General features: G+C 39.7%; 1 protein-coding gene across 1 annotated transcript; it reads left to right on the forward strand.

The window, feature by feature from the left end:
- Window positions 1–2,143: 2,143 nt before the first annotated feature.
- Window positions 2,144–4,878, forward strand: LOC124166804 (forkhead box protein E3). Its single transcript, XM_046544496.1, has one exon. The coding sequence runs from the start codon at window positions 2,485–2,487 to the stop codon at window positions 3,808–3,810; it is 1,326 nt and encodes a 441-aa protein (XP_046400452.1). The 5' UTR covers window positions 2,144–2,484; the 3' UTR covers window positions 3,811–4,878.
- Window positions 4,879–23,022: the final 18,144 nt, after the last annotated feature.

Consider the following 23,022-nt stretch of genomic DNA (forward strand, 5'->3'; position numbering starts at 1 on the left):
GAAATGCCCTAAAAGTATTAAAAAAGCTTTTCATCACTAAGAAAATAAAGCGTGGTTGATGATTAGGATGATGAATATGTTATTTTAAACCAATACCCTTAATATTTCGGGCTACCCTTAAAAATACTGCGAGTACATTAAAAGTAAAAAACAATTAAAGTACACCCTTTTTTCAAAATCAGAATAAAATGCACGAAAAATTAAGAAATAAGGTTTTCACTACTCGAGAATAAAGCGTTTTTAGGATGCTGAATATGATATTTTAAATCAATCCATGCCTCTTGGACTCCTTCAAAATGCTGCGAGTAAAATAAAAATAAAGTAAAAAAGATTAAAAAACGATATCTTTTTCTAAGGAAAGTATTAAATGCACTAACAGTAAAAAAATAATCTTTTCATCGCTTGGAGAATAAAGCTTGGGTACTGATTGGGATGCATAATATGTCATTTTAAACCAATCCATGCTTCGCACTACACTTAAAAATTCTGCGAGTAAATCTCTAAAATATCCTTTTCGAATACTTTCAAATCCCTTCCAAAAAATCTTTTATCTTCTGACACTTATCTTATTTATTTTTTATATATTCTTATTACACTGAGTGTGCATACTATGTAAAGCAACTGATGAAAACTTAGAATTTTATAACTGCAAATAAACTTTGGTTCAAGTAATCTGAGTCTGAGTTGTTTTATTACAACTTTCACTTACTCTACAGCGCGCTGCACGGTAGACACGAACACTGTGGGGGCCCCGGGCCCTCGGCGATCGCCGACCAGCCGACCTACCCAGACCGCCCCTAATTGCTAATTAATAATAGGTATCACCAATGAAAAAGACCAACAGACGTAGCAAGTGAAGAAAAAGCGTGTTAAAAAGGGGACTGTCTTTATTGCGGCTCTCCACGTTGAACTTGTTTTTATACCAACTTAAATGGTTTACGGAAATCCAAATATTTTAATAATCGTAAAATTATGCATTTTAGTTAAACAAGATCTGTCTAGACATTTTTCTGTAATAATATTCAATATTTTGAGGAAGAACTGTTGGAATATTAATTTGAGTATATAGGAAAATAAATTAATATGCAGACGAATTAAATTTACTCGGGTTTTCAACCGTGTCAAATCTTCGACGGCCGACGTTTCGAAAGTCAACCCGTTCTTCATCCTTTGGGTGTAGAGTAATTGTTGGTAAAATGCAATTTTCGTTGGGAGATATTTTTTGCCAAAGTTAAATCCTTTTTTTTATTGCATCGTAACGTCTGAACGTGAAAGAATTTCATGTAATTATTATTATAAGCAAGTATGACCTACGTCAATACACTATGTCACAGTTACTGTCATCATGGTGATCACATTTTCATTTCCGTGATAATCCTCGTCTACCGCTCCGCAGCCGCTGAGCGTGAGGTTGTTAGTGGTGTTGTAGTTAGGTGATTCATTGTCAAAGAAGTTATGTAATGACGACGCAACGATGTCAGCACGTAAAAAGGTTTTGTGTTTGAAAACTGGATATCGATTTATCTTTTCGAGAAGTAATATCGTATATCTACATGTTCCTCACCTCCCTAACCGTGGCCACCGTTTGGATAAATTTTTATCGTTGTATCAAAAAAAAAAAATCATTTGATACAACGAGTTGAAGGATAATTTTTAAGCAAAATTTGCCGATCCGGGTCCGGGAGCCGGCGTACCCCCGCCGCACCCCCGCACTGATTTGATGACGCCGTTGCGTTGTACAAATATTTATGTGCCTGGGATCAACGTTGGGAACTGGGTATCGCCCAGCCATATCCTCAGTTTTTCTGCTCGGGAAGAAAAGGGGAAAATATTCGCCCTTGGATGTTCTCCTCGCCTCCCTTTTCGCAGCCGCCGTACGTGAGTTAGGGAGTGAGTGAGAGAAAGCATGGCGGATATAATGGTTGGAGGGGAGGGGGGAAGAGAGGTCCACGGAGGAGTGAGGCGCGGGGATGGTTATTTTCAGGGGGAGCTGGGCGCATCTGCAGCCCTCTCAGCCCCTGCTATAGAAGAAGGAGCTTGCGGAGGAAGGGGGAGAGGTTGGAGAGGGGTGGGGAGACAAAGTTTGGATCAACATAGGGGGACGCCGGTTGGCCGTAGGAGCTCTCGGGGGCCGGGCATGCTCGGCGAAGTTGCAAACCGTGGGTACACAGTGGGCGGAGAGAGGGCGGCCAATCCGGGCCCTTCCCTTCAGACGGAGCCCTGCCCCCCTACTCCCCTCCACGTGCACCGCTGCCTTCTCCTCCCACCCCCCCGGCCTCTTCTCTCAGCCGCCCGGTTCGTGTGTTTCCCACAAATATTGGAGCGTGTTTGGCGAGAGCATTCGTCGTCCGTCCGAACCCTGACACCACCCAGCTAGCACGTCCCTTCCTTCCTTCCATCATTCTCTCGTCTCCTTCGGACCTGTGTGCTCGTGTCTCCCGTCGCCTGTCCTCCGGCTAGAGGAGGAGGCCCGTCGCCCATGCCATGTGCAGCAACGCCGGAGGCCCCGGGGCCATTTCCGCGTCCTTCACCTTCGGAGACCAGCCACCGCCGCCGCCCCCCGCCCCCGCCGATGCCTCGTCCAGGACGCAGCCGGCTCCCGGACCAGCCGCGCCGCCCCCGCCCGACGTCGAACCCGATGGCCTCGCTCCGTCGTTCCCATCCGCGGCCCTCGGCACGCCCCTCGACCACTACCGCCTGCAGCTCTACCACTACGCAATGGCAGAGAGGTTACGCTACGCCCACCCGGCCTTGTTCTCCGGACCGCAGCATCCGCACCACCCGTACGCGGCGAGCGTGGCGCCGGGTTTCCAGGCGCTGAGGCCGCACGATTTCCCGCTGGCTGCCGCGTACCAGTACGGGAAGTTGGACCCGAGGCTGTTCCGCGTCGCCGAGGAGCCCAAGCCGCAACACTCCTACATCGGCCTCATCGCCATGGCGATCCTCAACTCGTCCGATCGGAAGCTAGTCCTCTCCGATATATACCAGTACATCCTGGACAATTATCCCTATTTCCGGAGCAGGGGGCCGGGTTGGAGGAATTCCATCCGGCACAACCTCTCCCTGAACGATTGCTTCGTGAAGGCCGGGAGGAGCGCCAACGGCAAGGGGCACTACTGGGCCATCCACCCCGCGAACGTGGAGGATTTCCGCAAGGGGGATTTCCGTCGGCGCAAGGCCCAGAGGAAGGTGCGGAAGCACATGGGGCTGGCGGTGGACGAGGAGGACTCCCCATCGCCGCCGCCCGTGTCCCCGCCCGGCTGGGCCGGCAACCCGGTCGCTCCCCTGCCCCCGCGACAGCCTACCTCTACCTCCCTGCCCCCTAGGCCCCTCGCCCGTAAGAGGCAGTTCGACGTGGCTAGCCTCTTGGCCCCCGACGACCCTACCAGACCCGAACACTTTCACCACCATCACCACCTGCACCATCCCCAAGTCCCCCCTGTTGGTCCGCCCCTGCCCGGCGCCCCCTGTTGCAGCGACGACGAAGATGCCATCGACGTGGTGAGCGGGGACGAGCGTCGGGAGCCTTGCCTGTTGCCCCCGCCGCCTTGGGTCCGCCTCCCGCCGCCCCCGACGCAGGTCCCGACGATGCTGTTCCAGCCCCCGCACGCTTCCGCGGCCGCCGGCCCGCCGCCGCCGCCCCCGATCCACAGGCCGGCGCCGCTCACGACGTCGTCCACGGCCGCCGCGGAGCACCTCGGCCGCATGTACCTGCAGAGTCTGGCGCAGAGGAGATCCCGGGAGGCGGCGGCGGTAATGTCCACACCTGAAAGGGACCACCCAGGCAACCCATCTAGTCCGAAAGACTGAGACGAGTAGAGGGAAGAGGCGAGAATGTTGCGTCTTGATGATTGTGTGAGCGGTGTGAGTCTTTATTTCTTTTCCGGGAGATCAAGTGTTGGAAGGAGCTGTTGAAGGACAAGTAACTCTATACCGTGACTTTAGGAGGAGGTACACCCGCGAATAACCTCTTTCTATCTTTCCGTGTTGCCATAAAATCTCGTAACTACAACTATTTATCTATCGTCGTTAGGCGAGAAGAAATATCTTGTTTCCACGAACTTGTGGGTATGGTTATTTCGATTGCTGATATTTCAATCCAGCAAGTATACAGCTTGACTTCCTGTGTCGGTCCTTTTGTTACATCTATATTACGTTTAAAGCTGACGGATGAAACCAATACACGGACTGAGGTTTCCTTATCCATTGCATGGTTTGTTGCTTTGTTTCCCGTGGAAATCGGTGAAAATGTTTCTAAATTATGTGTCAACGTTCAAAAATGATGAGGCGTAATTGTTCCTTGACGGAGATTTGCGAATACAGTGCACGTTTTTCGTATCAAGGTGTACCTACGACCACACTACGTGAACACCATATGAACTCTGATGCTTAGAGGTTTTTAGGGTTTTATATGTTGTTTAAAATCTCTCTCCAGTTGGAATTGAATGAACAAGCGAAATTCAAGCAAAATTTATTTTTCTCTACGATATTTGACCATCTGAATAGGTCTTTTTCTTAAAGTTACGATTCATTGTTGTATATAGCTTTCAATTATGTAAAATAATGTTTTGTTATCGCTGGATACGTTTCTTATATAGCGAAATTAAATATATCTCTATCGCTGACCAAAAGGCAGTCTGTGAAAAGTCATGAATTTGATGCGAATATGATCTCATTGCAGTATTAATTGTGAAATGTTCCATTTTCTTTCCTATATTGCAGTCGCAATGCGAGCATTTCTTGTTTTCAAGAGTGTAAGAGCTCTCTACATGTGAGTTGGAAACCGAGAACATTTTAAAATCGGTTGAATGACCTAACTGTATCATATTATGTATAAATTTGGGTAGTACGTAATAAATCATTCATTTTAATTGAAAATCTGTGCGTGTTCTTTTTTTGTCGTTGTATTCGATTGACCTGATACCATGCCCAATATTGATAATTTGTTGATGAGGTGATTCTTCAACTGCTGCAGTTAAATGATTTCAAATACTTGCGTTTAAAATTTTGATATCGATTGGATGAACTGATAAGTACGTTACTTCTTTCATTGAAGCCATTGCAGACAAAGTATGGAAATCATGCTGCTAGCATAAGTTAGATTTACATATTTGATGCGTAATGACCGATGGAAATCTATTGCTTCTTCACGTTAACAGTGTCCCATTTAATTTCAGCGTAATTTAGCCCATGTCTAAGAAAAGTCCACATGCATGTTTAACGTTGAAGACTGATAACTATTGATGGTATTCTTGTGTTAACTTGAAGAAATCGCTCAAGAATATCCAATTTCATAATTTTATGATATTTCTGGAATTGGGGTTGCTTATCGTGACTGTCAAAGGCGGATCCAGGATTTTTTCTGGGGGGCGGGGCGACAAAAGCCTGACAGGCGAACGATCTTCTCATAATTAAGATTAAAAACAATATTCAGCAATTGCTGTACGAAATATTCTCTTTACTTTAATATGAAAGTTATGAATATTATATAAAAAGATGTTGGCTCCTTATTTCGCAGAACAAAACAAACTTAGTGATAACCGTATTAAAACTTTTCTATTTATTAAGCTCCTGGGGGGAGTATCGGGCATGTTCCCCCTCCACCCTAAATCCGCCTATGATGACTGCAGACTTATTTTATTATGAGTATGCTTTAATTTACAAACAAATAGACCAGAATTAGTCAAAACTTTTCTCGAGTTCATTGTTATCACTGGCATCGTCGTAGGAGACTTGTTGCACTTAATTACCGCTCTCAATTTGTACTCTATTTGAAAATATTCCTTTGGTGTATTCAGAGGGTAGAGGTGATAGGACTTGATCAGTTCCGTTCTCGATTAATTCATTCTCTTGGTTCAATGTTTTGAAAGGACTTTGCTTGGCGTAAAAAAGTGTAATTATGACAGTTAATTAAGTGGATAAAACTACAATTTTGGAATATGCTAAAGTAGATTTTAATTCTAATTATTTTTTTTCGGAGTGATTGTTTGCTGGGAGAAAATTTATAAATGTTTCACCTTATCATTGCTTCTGGCTTAGAACATTCATATATCTACAGTTTTTTAAATACTTTTTCCTTAACTGACCGTAAAATTACACTCAGCCACAGGTTATAAAATAATTTATCCTCCTTATTTTTGCTATGATTGCTGGAGTTGGAATGTGAACTCGTTTTGCCAAGTTATTAGGAGTAATAGCGGTCCAAAAATTCAACGTTTCATTCTACATAAATTTTAGTTTGATGGAGTATTTTACTATTGCCATACTCTTTTTGTGAAGTAAGCTCAGCTTTGATACTTTTCTTTTTAGCAGTCAGACTGTAAAAATAGATATTGAGGGGGAGGACGTATTATAGTTTGGGTATTTGCTATTATAAAGGAAAATTAGGTGTTGTGCCTTAGACAGATGATGCGAGTTATATTGAACGGATATATTCTTATTTGAAAGTAATTAAAAAATGTTTGGGCGACTCATTGCGAAGCGAGAAAGGGCAATAGGTAATTATATTTTTTTTAAATTTTAACCCGATCTCTCACGTAGCCCGCGAAAAATGTGCGAATCAGCTACTGTAGATAATTATGGTACGAAGATAATGTAAGAGTCTGTCTTGAATGGCTACGTTACGTTGTTGTACGGAGAGATTCGGTTCTGCGAGTTGCACGATCCAATTAGGGGTAAATTGTGTTTCGAGGAAATATAGGCATAATAAAATTTCTTAAATGAATCCAAGTTGATCAGTAGGTTACTGTTTCTCTCTTTGGCACTTTTGAGAGGTGGTATGATTCACGTCATGGTATATTATTTTTATTGTCAATTCATTCATTTTTAAGCGAAAGTTCGGGTTGCATCATTCTGCGAATATTGGGTTGCTTGGTTAATTTTTGTCGGTATTTTGGATTCTTATAAATTTCCATTCGCATCGAATTTTGGCTAAATTGAAATCACCACGCTGTTAGTCAGCACAATACTCCCCTATAGTCAATACTTCTACTTATTACCTTGGCCTAGTTACGAACTGTATGTGCCAGATAATTTACAGATAGTAGTTGTGGTAATCAAGTCTACAAAATTAGTTTTCATATATCTGTTCCTATCGCTACTTAATCTTATTTGGCATCCTAAATTTAAAATAAATTCCTCGGCAAAAGAGTAAACTCAAAGACGGAGCCGAAAAAGAAAGTTATTCTTATTAATTATGTCACAAACTTCTTTGCCAGATACATGCTTGAACGACATGCTTTAAGTATCTATAACATGCTGAACGTATTGCATCAGGCCCTATGAGTAATTCGCTTTTGCATTTGCTCAGTAAAAAAAATTCGCTTTCATTATTTTATGCTTGCATGTAATGAGTAGGTTTTCCTTCTAAAATATTTTCTCGTGAACGCTTGACGATTTGAAGGGTATTCTCAAATTAGTTTTTTTTCTTCATTTGCCTAAGCATTGATCTGAGAAGTTGTATACGTACCCTGTGGTCCTATTCTTAGCCTTCACCGTACATATTTTTTTCCATTTATTAGATGACAATTTTATAATTGGTGCCTTAATTAACTAATACGGAGAATTACACGAATTCACTTTTTTCTTTATCCTTAACCTTCCGTCTTTTTCCTTTATTTGTGTTTACTATCATGCATTCTTTGCGGTGTTACTACGAACAAACACTGACAATTCTGTTTACACTGTACTTTGTAATCAAGTATTTTATTTCTCCGTCTAGAATGCCCTTTTAATTTACTTCCATTCGGAAAACCATGAATTCTGTGCGATTTTTCTTTTCTTTGGCCAGTCTGTCTTAGTTTTCTTCCACTGTAGTTTCTTATTACAGCTCTGTCGATTCCAATGGAAATCTACTTGCTTTACTCTAAGCGCTCATAAAGGAGGTTCTCTGCATGCTATATTATTTGTCGAAAATCGTAACTCTTCGTTATTTTTGGACCTACTACGTATTTTATTGCATCCTTTTAAGGGATGAGCACCTTCTACCAGAGGCTCGTTTATTTGTGTCTTCTTAAATAATGGTATAAATGTGGTATATGGTTGCTTATGATATTATTTGTATCAGTAGAGCAACGACTTTTTTCCACTAGGTGTTCTTAAGCCTTTAATATTCATTATTTAGTTTCTATTTTCTTGTCGATTGGCAACTTTGTAAATTAGGAGTAATTACGCCTAGTAATTGAAAAAAGACCTTTCTCCATTGTGTCCATAGCTGATTATATATTTTTCATTTTATTACCTGTTACAATATGCAGCTCATACCAGCTGTATACAATATGCAAATTTAACATATATACTGCTAAATAGTACTAGTTTATTATAATCGCTCGAATCAATTATTAAACGAGCGGTTAATTAAACTAAATCTAAGTGGAAATTTCTGGCTGGAAACTACGCCATTAGCTAGCTTCATTGTCATGGGAATGCATGTACAATTACCGATTTTTATAGGACGGTGAAAACTGCGACTGGGTAGGATGTTGTGTTAGCGAGGACGGGGAAGAAGGGACCAGAGTTCATGAATGAAGAAATGAAGAAAAATAGCTCTTTTGTTGAAGAAGGATATTCAATGTGGGAAGGAGAGAGGATCGTAGGGATTAGCAGATTAGTAGATCTACCCTAAAATGTTTATTAAAAGTATTCCTATCACAGGTAAATACGGCATATATTAGTTAGTAACCAAGGGGAAAGGTAAATGCGTCGTTGGTAACCATACAATGTCACTTTCACTAATTGATTGTGCAATTAATAATTCGGGCGATTATGATGAACTTATAGAGTATTTGCGTAAAATTTACAGCCGAATTTGCTGACAGGCAAGACAACAAACAATGTACTCAGCCTTAGAACTAATTTATGTATACGCAGGCGATTAAACTTGCATTAAATTCGGGAGAAGTGCAAATGTACAGTGGCTTATTAATTCATCGCATATTTTCTTGGAGGAAATAGTATATTTCACCACTCATATACGTCCTCATAGATTCGTATTTACAAAAAAAATATGTTCACATTATTCTCCGCTCTTTTTCCACGATTGCTGTAAACTTTTCCCTTTTCATTGTGATACCAGACATAAGAAGCAGCCATATTTCAATATTGTCTAAGTTATATTCATAAAATCCATGCTAATATAAAAATTTACTAAGTGAAAGCTTATGTTTTGGAATATTACCTAGTTTGAAATAAAATCGATACGGTTTTGTTGAATTCAATCTTTAGATGCATCAGTTTGCGTGTCGTAATTCCTAATTTCACTTTATTTTTGTTAGAAGAATTTTCTACCTTTATTTTGATTATTACGGTTTGAAATTTTAACTTGACGGAGTTTCTCATGTTAATTTTATGACAAGAATTTGGGTGACAAGAACTACGGAAAGTATTTCTCGATAACTCTAATGAAATTAGTAATTTAGGTACCAGAATAAATCTGTAACTAAAATCAGAAAGGCGGCGTTTTCCCATATCTGCCCATGATCCGATGGATAGTTCAATTGGAAGATTAAAAACATAAATTTAATAACAGTATCAGTTATCTATTACGAGAATTCTTAAATGTCTCATTGTCTCTGCGAGAATGTGTTGTTATTTAGTAAGTGTCGAATTTGACAGGTTTTAAGGAAGCAAATTGAGTAAGTAAGAATTTCTATGGTTTACCAATATTGTCTTGAATTCAATGGAGTGATTTTGTTTTGTTGTTCAACTTATATTTTTACACCAATTCTCCTACTCATAAGTCAAATCAGACATAGGATTGTTTCATTAATCCGTTTCTTTTTAGTAGGATTTTGACTCTATGACGGCTGTAGTCTCGATGTTAATGAAAATATTGAAAGTACTCAAAAAGTAGAAAGTCATTATTAATTGCATTCTCGCGTAAATATCACTATTATGTTTTCAGAGTATGTCAAACTACTGCTTGGGTTTACTTTCCACATCCCTCTGTTTGGCCGGCATCATGAAACCAAGTTTATATTGGGGGTGTCGATATTCCTTATGGCGGTCGGCATAATAATTAGCTGTTGATTTATCACATCAAACGATGATGTATGAATAAAACAATGTAGTACAGCACGACTTCTGAGCGTTTAGTACTTCGTGGATTCAATTGCACTAGATTATTCGTATTTTTCTAAATTTTAAAATTAATTCAATGCTCATTCATGGACTAAAAATTAAGATTCGAATACATTTTCTCAATAAATTTACCATTGGATAGCGTTTTCAATCAGTATACCTTATCGTTAATAATCAATACCTTATTGTCTTGTACCCGATAAATTAATAAATCATATCCGATTGCTGTTGCCGAATGAGTTCATCTATAAGTTATTTTTTGGACACAAGTTTTAAGTTAATAAATTCTGATCATATTTGAAAGTAGTGCCGACTTATTGAATTCTTGTAATGATTGTGGTCCAAATATTTTAGACACTTTCATTGCGTATAATCAGTGCTGTAGTTGGGCCGGTACGGCGCACCCCCTAAAATCCAAACTCCCTATAAGCGTACCAGTCAAACTACCTTTTTACATCTGTAAAAAAATAGCCCTAATGTAAATTGTCCCATGGATTTCAGAGAGAAAAATCGGAAATGATTACTATTTCATCGTTCATAGTTATCTCGTGGCACAACTTGGAACTAATGTAAGAGTTGGAGTTGGACATTTCAATCGCGGCCGGATGTATCATACATGCTCAGCTGTTGGAAATTTTTTGGTGAGTCGGTACCGCCTAAATTTTTTTCCCAACTACACCACTGCGTATAATTGAACTGGCAGCGGTTCATGAATTGTATCTCGGGCGATGCGAAACCATGACAAAAATACTATTTGGCGTGAGTTTTGAAATGCTGCCCGCGGACGAAAAGCCGAAAGGAAATCGAAATGGTGTGTTGATCGCACACAATTTAGGGAAAACATTTGCGGTAAGCCTGTTCCGATAGAATTTCCTTCCTTTCAACGGAGCAGGGTCAGTCTCTGCGTTGTTGTTATTCATTGTGGTTTCGTCTCATTCCTCTGTATATATTTTATTCCAAATAAGCTGTGGATGCCTATGGTGCTTGAATGATCCTTTTGACCCAATATATTTCAGGGGTGTGGCATAGAAGCAACCTGCCCACTCAGCTGTTTATGCTTGGTTCAGCGCTTGTTTCAATAACATATTAACGGTCAAGACTAATCTTGCAGCCATCGATTTTGACGAGAATTAAATAGAGTTTTGGGTACGATAGTATCTTTCTTTCATAAAATTATCGAAGGAACTATTAAAAGCCAAAATGGCGATTTTACGTCAAAAATAATTTTTTCCTTTAAGTTTATGAATTTGTACATTGAACAACTTAGTAGAACATATATCTTTCTATTTCACCTGAAGTAAAGGCAGGAAGTGCCTATGAAATCGTAATAGATGATGATTACTCACCGACATGCCGTTTAGGATTCTTTCTTTTATTATCCTAGGATCCTTATATTTACCTTCCACGCATTTTTAAACGAAAATACAGTATTTATCGGCTATCGTGCAGGGTTTATTAAGCTATCTATATTTTTAATGTTGATCTTTTCGGACGAAGTGCATTAGCGTGCTATTTTTAGCATTAAAGTTTACTGTAACTACTACAACAGTGTTCATTTTTTTTCCTGAGGATTATAAGAGACATTCTCTTCAGTCGTAGCTGTCAGAAATCGTCATTATTTTGATACAAACGTCTTTATCGAACTCATTATATTCCTCCATTCTATTCTATTCCACCCATTTTATTCCACCGCCAAAACGCATATAAGACTTACATCGACTTAGGTTTTTATGAGTCCTTTCTGAACTCATTCATTTCCTCAGCAGTATATGAACTGACAAATTCAGTGAAGGTAGGCATATATCTGTTTCTGAGTAAAGGGAGCTTAAGATAGAAATTTTACTGTAGGTAAATATATTCTCAAAATTGTAGAATTTTGGATAGAGAAAAGAGGCATGTAACAAGTATTAACTCACATAATGTTTATTTTTCAATACTGGTCTTCCTTCCACAAAACATGGAAACTTTAATCTCATAATTTTCCGTAATCTTATATTACAGTAATTTCGACTTCCTTATGCCTACTAAGATCATAATTAGGCCGGGAAGTTAATAATATCTCATATTCAATATGTGTAGAACAGTTAAAACATCTAGATATTGTCGGTGCGACAACTCAACATCGCGTTTTAGATGATTAGTGTCGGCATCTGCTTGTCATCATTTTCGCTAAGGAGAAATTCGTTCGTTCAAGCTTTGGTTTCGGGAAATTGTGAAACTATCTCTGGCTTCGGGGTCATCATCACTGGTCAATAATTATAAGATTTGTTTGTTGCAGTTCTCCTCTCAATTTTCCAGTTAGCTAATCTTTTGCGCACTTACTTATTACTTCTGTTCACATCCTTCTTCAGCAGCGCCATAATATACACATATAAAGAATATTTGCGGCATAGCCCTGAAGAAATTAGGATTCGTCAAGCGTATTGTGGGAAGATTTTCGGATGAGAAAGTAAAAGAAAGGTGCTATTTCGCTCTCGTCCGACCGCACCTTGAATATGCAGCGAGTGTATGGGATCCAGTGCAGAAAGACTTAATCCGCGAACTGAATAAGATACAAAGGAAGGCTGCGCGTTTCGTCAAAAACCGCTACGGGCGTACAGACAGTGTTACCCAGATGTTAAGCGAATTAGGCTGGGAGCCGTTGGAGACTCGGAGGCTGCGCGCTAGGCTTAGATTGCTTGAACAATTAAGAATGGATTTCTTTAAGAGCGACACAGAGAACATAATCTTAGAGCCACACTATATTTCCAGGTCCGACAGAAGCGATAAATTAAGAGAGATTTTTTGCCGAACGGATAGATATGGGAATTCGTTTTTCCCCCGAACAATAAAGGAATTTAATAAACGCTTGTCCCATCCTCGTTAGAGCACTTCTTTTTTTTTTAATAGCTGTAAACGGCTGGTGTCCTAACACCCCCTGCCACACGCCTTTTAGGCGGCTTGCGGGGTATTATGTAGATATAGATATATTTTATTCGAGGTCTTCCTTTACCATTCTTGCCATCGACTTCTACCTCGACGATTGTCTTCAACAGGTCAGAGGAAATTTTGATGATATCTATGATTTCTGTAAACAGAATGGTGGGATTTTTCGATACTGTTTTAGGCTTGTAGCGATATCGACCAATAGCTTGCCCGAAGTGTCTTTGTAGTTTTAGTCATGCTTTCTTGATACAAATGCTTAAAGCAGACGGAATAAATATTTGCAAGGGAACTTTGGAGTTTAATTGTAGGTGTATGAACGCTGTGCGGCGTACCAGTTCTTTCTGGAATAGTTACCGACCTTCCCAAGTATTTATTCTCATCATTGGACATTTGGTGTCCGTGAAAGAGTGCGATTTAGTACATATATTCGCAATATATGTAAATATATAAATTAACAAAAATTGCACTAATAAAAACATAGACACACGTAAAAAATGTGTCTATGTTTTTATTAGTGCAATTTTTGTTCGTTCGCCTCGATCGGCCACATACTTATTATCGCTTAGTGCGCTTTAATCAAGATTTTATAAATATATAAATTCTTATTTAAGTTGCATGAAAATTGAAAAAAATATAAAATCATGATGATTGAAGTCGATCTATAAATCCCAGTCAGAGTATGGATTTAGGCATTACAACCGTACGTCTTCATTGATTTGCCCAATTTTTATTGGTTGATTGCAAGCCATTGACAGTCATAATTCTTTTCTTGGTTGCTCCGCTTCTCATTGTCTTCTGTGGAGAACCAGAGTCAAGAATCACAGTCTGTAGGGATAAAAATAACCGTGAGTATCGGTCGAGAATAACTTTAAGCGAAGAAAAACTCGCTAGCGGTCTCATCTTGTGCAAGGTAATGCGGCTATAGAATTTATTTGTAGAGTAGTTCCTTTTGTGCAGGTTTAACTGAAAAAAATATCGTATGTTTAGAAGCTTTTTAGTGTATTATTGTCAAATATTTGATCAGCTCCGCGATGAAAGGACTGTATGTTGAAAGAACGTCGTATAAGCACAGCGTCGTCATCCCGTGTAGATTCTTCATCTACTTTTCCCGTCCTTTCATTTCGGGGATGCTAAAACTCATTGATTACTCACGAAATCCGATCAACGTTGAGTAGCGTCATTCAGCCCTTCATATTGACTCAGACCAAAATGATTACTGGGGAAGCGGTATAAGTGATTTTTACCTGATCCCATAATAAGAGGAATTATTTTTTTCCCGTTGGAGTGATTGAATTTGAGCAGATGTGGAAGAGGGAAGGGAATTCAGCCCAAAATATAATTTTCCTTTATTCGCTGCATACGTACACCGAAGAATCATCATGGGATAGAAGCTTATACTTTTCCGTTATTAAACTCCTAGAGGGAGTTTGGTATACGACAAATGCCAAGGTTTTCCCCTTATAATTTTTTTCTGGCCTATTGTTCGAAATTGAAGTCGTGAATCATTGTTAAGCAGCATATAATCGGTCAAAATTTTAATTAATGAGACGATTCAGCTGGTATGAAAATGATTCTGTTCATCTTGTAAGTCGCGAAGCAGTAAATTTTTTTTAAATTTAATTGAGTTAGGGTCGTCGCGATAATAGTGTTTCACTTTTTTATTGGTTGGCAGTCAGTAGCCAGTAGTATTTTTAGAACTCGTTTTGTAATGTCTGGTTAGCGCTAACCGTAAGATGATACAGCATTTAACTCGTCCTGGTGGTGTTTGAAAGTTCTGTTTAGCTTCTGTCTAAGATCAGACGTCAGTGGTATAGTGACAGTTGCGGCTGAGAAAGAGAGTTAGTCGGAGATCAGATGTTTACCATTCAGTTATAGAGTTGCTTGAAAATGAATTTGCGTTCACGTATTTATGATGAGATATCAGGTGCCTATTCTGATATCAACCTGATGATGAAATAAAAATCGATAGCATGAATTTAACGACTATCGTCGCATGTTACTCAGCATTCATGTACACTCGCATCTGTCAAGGTAGAATTAAATAGTGATATTTATAAATGCATAGAGAAATAGATTCAGTGTACATACCTTTTCGTCAATTTTGTTGAATAAGTTACTCGAAATAACGTCGTTGATAGTGCACATGTTTGCCAAAATTATCAATCTTTACATTTTTAATTCCTCTCCTGATAACATCATGTGCAAGGTAGTCATTGCAGCTCCAGTGGCATTAAATATCTCGTTGTGGCTCTTTTAGGATATATTTTATAAAATTTCTGAATGAATGGCCAAAAACATAGCTTCCATGAATAAATGTTGTCTGAGCGCCTCGATCGAATACACGAGTTGTCCGAAGTAGTTGATACGTAGATTATCGCATCATAATATTTTGTTATAAATATAAAAAATACAATGAGTGTGAGAAATGTGAATCGATCCTCTCTCGGCGAATGATTTTTACGTATAGCTTTCGGGTTTTCAGCTGGGTTATTATCTCCATAGCATCATACGTTTCGGCTCCTGACTCGGGAACCATCTTCAAGGAAATTAGTCCAGGGAAATGAATTGATGGACAGGAATCAAAGCTTAAAAATGGGACATTGAAGTCAATACTTGCGATTTTCCGCTATTATAAAGTTTATTGCAGCCTTATAATCTTGGAAAATTGCAAGTACTTATTTCAATATGGAAATATTCCACTCCATCACGCTTGAATCCTCGGATTTTATTAAAAATGGGAGGAAAGAGGGCCTCATAATTGTAATAGCCTAGGGCTTCTTTTCGTCTAAATCCGGGCCTACTATTGATATTTGAAACTTTTTCCCTTTTAACCCTTTGTAACCCTGAGCCGCTTCTGGGAAAAATTGAATTTCAAGACTTTTCATTTTTAAAATGTGAAAAATTTCAACTAAATAATAAATATACAGAAACCAATGGTCTTGATTGCTCTTTGGTTTCTGGTGTGTTTTGATGGATCCACGTTTCATCCACGCATACGAAACGGCGCAAAAAATCACTCGGTTGCAACTTAATATCCCCAAAATTTCCTTTGAAGTGGTCATAAGGTTGTGCTTATGCTCGAGTGTGAGCAATCGCGGCACCCATCGCGCGAATAGCTTTTCATGTCCAAATATTCATGTAAAATGTTATGTACCCTCTCACTTGAGATTCCTACATCATCAGTTATTTCACACACTCATTCTTTGAATACCCAGTATTCCATGGATTTATCCACGATTTCTACTGTGACGAACTCGATCTGGCGTCCTGAACGTTCGACGTTACTGTGACGTCGTGTCCATGATGTTTGGGGTGATTGATTATGCATTGGTGTTTGAATTGTATTTTTATTTGTATGCGTATTTGTGTTTATATTGGTGTTTTGGAGTTGAGGGCGCTGTGGTGATGGGGGAGTAAACAGGGGATTGTTAGTAAGAGAGACATTTTGGATGGGGGAGAGGAAATAAAACTCTAAAGATTATAAATGAATATTATTGTCTGAGAAGAAAAAAAGGTTGCGACATCACAGTTACTTGAGCTGGTACGACTACAAAAGAATTCAATGAACCACTTCTCCACCTTAAGAATTGATGCTGCAGAGTTTCCCTAGTATTCACAAAGTCTTTCCATCAGTGCCAGTTTTTTGCGCAAAAAATAACGTTTAGTTAGCATGAAAAATTCACTTTTTTCCGTTATTGTTAAAATTCACTACTTTGTCTGCTATGAATGGCTGTTAAACGCAAATTAAACGACGGAACTAGCTCAAAATTTCATAGCTGTTTACTAATAGATGGTAACTAACGGGAATATTTTTGTTTCTACATTAACCATGCGGAACATTAAAAAATTCACGGGCTTATCAAGCGACCATCGTACTTAGAAGCAACATTGGGTTCTAATGGGTCAAAAATGGGAGGTGAAAGAGCCTCATCATTTGAATTGCCTAAGGCCTCTTTTCATTTAAATCCGGCCCTGTTTTTGTTATTTAAACTTTTCCTCCCTTTAAATGATAAGAGTGTACAATACTGCTTTTTTGTGGTTTTCGTGACCTTTAAGTAAAGGAGAGAACCTTCAGTAGTCATGCGCGCTATGGTCATGGTTTGAATTCTCCAGTCGGTGAGCATTTTAATGCAGTAATCCCCGTGATTTTATCCCTCGGATGAAAATGTCGGCGCTCCTGTGTACAAACTGCGACCGGAATCAGGCGCATGATCCCATACGACGCCCGTCCCATTGAGTGTGGCTAGGGAACAAAAGGCGACTCGCTGGAAATCAATCAGGGCATCGTTCCGTGCACCGAACGGCGGGAGAGCAGCACCGAATTCACCATCGATCTGCGGGCCGGAGGGGTGGGGGCGGCAGGGGGAATGCTGGGGAGGGGGTGTGAGCGGGATAGGGGAGGGGGTTGAAGGAGGAGGAGTGGGGGAAGACTTGAACCTTGCGGGTGAGGATGAAGGATCTCACCAAGTCTTGGTTTGCGACTATACTCCGTTCATTGTATCTCTGCGGGTTAGCTGGTGTGGCCAAAGCAAATGGAGATGAGGGGAGGGAAAGTATCTCGACATGTGACTTGGCCTTTACCAATCAGCAAAAAGTAGGCGTGGCCTCAGTGAGTCGCTCTCAGACCTCCGCCGGGTGAACATCGTGAATCTGCTCGTGGGGCAGTGTTGCCAAACCTCACGCGTTCCCCTTGTATGTGACTAAGTATGCCTTCCACCAACGGTGCCTCATTCAACGCGGTAGGTGACAATGTCATGGGCTTCTGTGAAAGGATTATCCCCAATGCCTTCCAAATGTCTCACCGCCGCGGCGGTGAGACATTAGGAAGTGTCTGACATTAGGACATGTCTCCTCGCGACATCGCGCCGGGGACCAAAATACCTGTGGCCACCTATGACTCACACGTTTTCAGTGACTAAGTAGGGCGCCTACGTACATTTGGCAACGTTATGTTAGCTCCCCCTCTCTCTCTCGGTACTACCCCTCCCCTATCAGCGAAGCCATCCGAGAGTGTCCGGGCTCTCACGAAAGCTCACCCGCAGACATAAAGTGAACAGACTATAACTGGTGAACGATATTCCCCCATATTATACTAGTGTCGTCTTTCTTTTCCTTATCTTGATATCTTATCTTGACTTCGTTTAATTCATGTTAAAATATTTCTTGGAGTGTAGGTCAACATATGTTATGCAAAAAAGTTATAGCCAACGTTTCTGTTTATTTTAAACCATCATCAGGGCTATGAAAGAAAAAAACATAAGAACAATATAAAATACAAAGATAACAAAGATATAAAATATTTTTACATAAATAAATGTTACGATATCGTTTTTTTTACAATGATATAATTTAAAATATATATAGCCCTTATGTTTTTTTAATGTTTTTTCTTTCATAGCCCTGATGATGGTTTAAAATAAACAGAAAGTTGGCTATAACTTTTTTGCATAACATATGTCGACCTACACTCCAAGAATTATTTTAAATTGAGTGTCGTCTTTATTTATCAACCGAATTTAGGACTATATAATTCGCTCTCACTATTGAGTTGATGGACTCGTACATATATCCAAGCCCTGGATGGGAGAAAATCCACCCATACGTGATTCGAACCCGCGACTCCTGGATTAGCAGGCGAGGACTTTACCCCGCCGTCACCGAGGTCGGCACTGTAATTGAGTGCTAAATCGATGAAAATCAAATGGATCGACCGAGTTAGTAACGAGGAAGTCCTAAGAAGAGTAGGAGAGAAGAGAAGCCTCATGAAAACATTAACAAGAAGACGGAACAACCTTATAGGCCACATCTTGAGACATGATTCTCCCCCTGATGAAGACAATCGTCGAAGGACAAGTGGAAGACAAGAACGGAAATGGAAGACCTCGAACAAAATATATGGAAAAAGTAAGGAAAGATGTGAAAGAGAAGATATACGTAGGTGTGAAAAGATTAGCTGATAGGAGAACTGAGTGGAGAGCTGCGTCAAACAAATCCTAGGATTGCTGACCAGTGATGATGATGATCATCGATGATATATTATGGATGTAACTGAGCGATAATACTTTTGGGGAGCGTTGTAGCCTTGCGAGTAGAGCAATCTGATCTGTTTATGAATGGGTCTCGGGTTCAAATCCCGAATTAGCCTTGGGACATCCCCAAATAAAATCCTCGGAGCGCGAGGTGGGCCAGCGAAAGGAACTGCCTGATTGTGTGATATTCGCATGACTAAGCCTGGGATGTGCTCTATCCTCACCTATCCAAAACAACCTTCAGTTTGAATCACTGACTGATGAAGAATGGTTTAATAATTTATTAAAGATACATTTTCCGGCGTAAATTTGTGGATATTAAGATTTAACGTAATGAAATCAATGAGGCTTATTTATTATCTAATTATTATAAGTATCTTTTTTCATCTTATTTCTTAGTCTTCTTGCCACCTTGAAAATATCATTATGTACTTAAACCTAGGTCGTTCGAAATAAAAGAATGTAGTAATAACACAATAACACTAAGTGATTTTATTGCATTAAATATTAATTAATTGAGTAGCGATTGTTAATTTCATTCAACGAATTAGTAGGCGACGAAAAGTGAGGACTTTCAGCAATAATTCAGTTAGCAAGTACTGCCCATTTTTCAGGACCAAGCGGAAGTGTAAGCACAAAAAAATAAGTTTTTCCCCATTTTCATTTTGCAAAGGTCTTTTGTTTCGTTTTAGGTATCCAGGTATTTGAACGAGACTACCATAGTCGGGCATTGCCAAACAATAGTTCTTTGTTTGGATTCATTGTACTTCCCCGTGGAAGAGTAGTTTTTAATGATTTCGAGTTCATACCAATACTTCCTTGGGCAAAAAATATTACCAGCCGTCCCTCTTGGCTCACCACCGGGGTAACACCGCTTGAACGAGTTCAATTGCTACCTCAACTGCCTCTCCGTGGGTGATAGATGGCGGCATTCAGCAATAGAAAGGCATAGTTGGAGGGCGATTAAGATCACTGCGGGTGGAGTGAAAGAGTTTTGAAACGGGGCGTCTCCGTGTACACCCTTGCGCTCTTCTTTTATTCAAACATCCCTCCGGGAGAGACGTGAAAGAACACCCTCCTTTTGCCAGGGAGCTACCCTCTGAATCTCCATTCTATTTATCCTCGTTCTCCTGGTGGGTTAATTACCTTTTTAATTCTTGCAACTCGGAGGGAGAGAGAAGAAATAGGGTTGGGGCGATGACGGGGATCGGAAAGCTTTGGGGAGCGTGCTTATGGGGAATGGAATAAGGTTGTTCAATGAGCGAGTTTTCACATCTACGGGTACAGTAAAAATGTTGATTTATACGTAATAAGCTTATTTGATTAGCAAGTTCACCCATCGACGAGTGCAGTAAAAATGTTGATTTCTATTAAAATATGCATGTAATTCAGATAAAAGACTATGTTCTTTGAAACATAAGAATCGTGATGATCATAGGCGGATTTAGGGGGGCACGGAGGCACGTGCCCCCCCCTCATACGCTTAAAAAATAGACAAGATTTTTTCATACGCTTATCATTACGTTTGTTTTTTCTCGTGTATTACGGAGCCTCAATCATTTAATTTCATATTAGTAACTTTCTTATTAAAATAAAGAGAATATATCGTGCAGTAATTGTTGTGTGATGTTTTAAATCTCAAGTATGAGAAGACGTTTTGCCTGTTAGACCCTTGTTCGGCCCTTGATGGTGAGTGGTGTTTCAGTTATTGGCAAATTTATGTTGTAATTGGAATAAAATCACATTAGTTGCATGAAAATGGCTCAAAGGTTGGATAAAATACCTGTAAAGCTATATCATCTTCAAGTGGTATTCTGCCCATCGGCAGGTCGCAACACCAAAGTTGTCTCCAACTCCTCCTGTCCCGTTCTTCCTCCTTGGTTTCCTTATGCCTTCTCTTTAACCTCACCTCGTCTTTCATCTTCCATCTGTCATCTTTCCAGGTACAGGGTGTCATTTCCTTGTAATTTCTTGTATTTGTAGGTACCCAGGTTTACATTAGCTCTTTCTCAGTAGGTTTTCGCAGGTTTTAATGCCCCCTTCTTGTGTGGGCGTTTCCCTGCAGTTGGTTTTTTCCAGTAGGGACGATCGTCAGTATCCTTAGGTATTTCCCACATTTGCTTACACCTTTTCACCCTTTGTAAATTGTAACTTTGTTCACTTATAACATTGTTTGTTGATTGAAACTGGAACTTCTATGTCTCTTTATGTACTTTCTTTGCATGTAATTTCATGAGCAACTTGATTATGTTATACTTATCTGCATAAATTTTATGTTTGACGAGGGGTTAGATGGAAGATGGGAAGGTCGCAATTGGGTGCGACAAACATACTCAATCATTACTTATATACTTGTCGATGGAAAAATTCGCTCATCGAATAAGATAATTATACCTTGCAAGCATGCCATAATAAAATTCAGGACTACTCTACGATGCTTTCATTTGAAAACTTTAGCTTTATCAGTTACTGTAGTAGGTGCTTTTTTGGTTATTCTATAACTTGAATTTCCTTTAATGATAATTCATCGTCTATGAGTTTAATTTTACTTACCGGATCGATTGTTGACGAGTTCACTTTGTGGAAATTCATCGATTGTAATGACACAAAAAGCTGAAGTAATTTGCCACACTTTTTAATTTGCTCAACCGATTTCAATGTTTACACATCATTATCGTCAAGAGGGATAATTATGTGTAAATGTGTATCAAGAGACAGCTGTACAGCTGATTATATAATTACTATTATTTAATTACTTGTCTTTCTGGTAGTACATGATTTATACCTCAAATTAGATCTCGAAGGATATGCGTCATTACCTTAGCAGCAAACAGGCCTAGTAGCGCGGGGGGAAATGGTTTAGTTGGCGCGTAGTAAGCGGAGGGAAAGAAGAGGATGGTTGGATTAGGTCTGGACAGTATTTCAAACAAAAGCGTTTAAAAATACGTATTTGAAATACATTTGTAATTTGTATTTAAAAACAGTTTTTGATGTTTTCACATTCTAAAATAAATAAAAAAATAATTTGTAAATTACTTTTAAAGTAGCTCTGAACACTTCTGTAACATTATGCTTCAGAGATTACTTGTTTTTCATTATAATCGTTTTCTTCATATTTGCCACCATCAATAACGTGCTAAGGCAGGTTATATATTTTTAAGATCTTTTAGTTTCCATACAAATGTATTTTGTATTTGAAAAGGTATTTACATTACTATTCTGTAGTTCGTTTTTCAAGTACCCAAGTCCAAGGTATTTTGTATTTTACATTTAAAATACATTTGGAACGGTATTTTGTATTGTGTATTTCAAATACACCTCGGTCTGTATTTTGCACAGCCCTGACTATGATAAACATTTCTTATATACTTGTCGTTGGAATAACTCACTCATCGTAAAAGGTCATTCCATACCTCAATCCTAATTCCGCCTCCTCTTTCGTTGATACCTGCTGTATTTTCCAACCTTTTCACCCTCTCTGTTTGTAACGATTTTAAAAATGTATGCACAATGTATATATATCTATTCTAACATTTTTCCCAGCTATTGATTAAGTTTACATGTAGGTTAAAATTAGACAAACGAATTTGCAGTCCCAGGTGTGTTATAACCTTTATATCATCTATTCACATTTGGAACTGGTTATTAGCACTAGTTAGTAAGCATGCCAACATATCAAGTAGGTACTATAATACGATACCCAGCGTCATCATACCACGAGCAAACGGGCCTAGCCGCGCGGAGGGAAATGGTGTAGTTGGCGCGGAGGTTACGGAGGCAAAGAAGGGGATGTTAGGATCCCTATGAAGAGGGGTTGTAGGGGAGAGAGAGGGAGATCGTGTCGCGAGGGGGTCAAAATGGTGGAGGGAGCTGTGTAAAAGGGGCGGACATTATCCCACGACGAAGGGGGCTCCAACGTTAAGCGGATTGAATGGTCGATCCATATTGACGAACGAGGGGCGAAAGCGAGGAGACTTGGGTGAGCGGGAAG

The sequence above is a fragment of the Ischnura elegans genome, chromosome 10 (assembly GCF_921293095.1).
Source record: "Ischnura elegans chromosome 10, ioIscEleg1.1, whole genome shotgun sequence".
Lineage (NCBI taxonomy): Eukaryota > Metazoa > Arthropoda > Insecta > Odonata > Coenagrionidae > Ischnura > Ischnura elegans.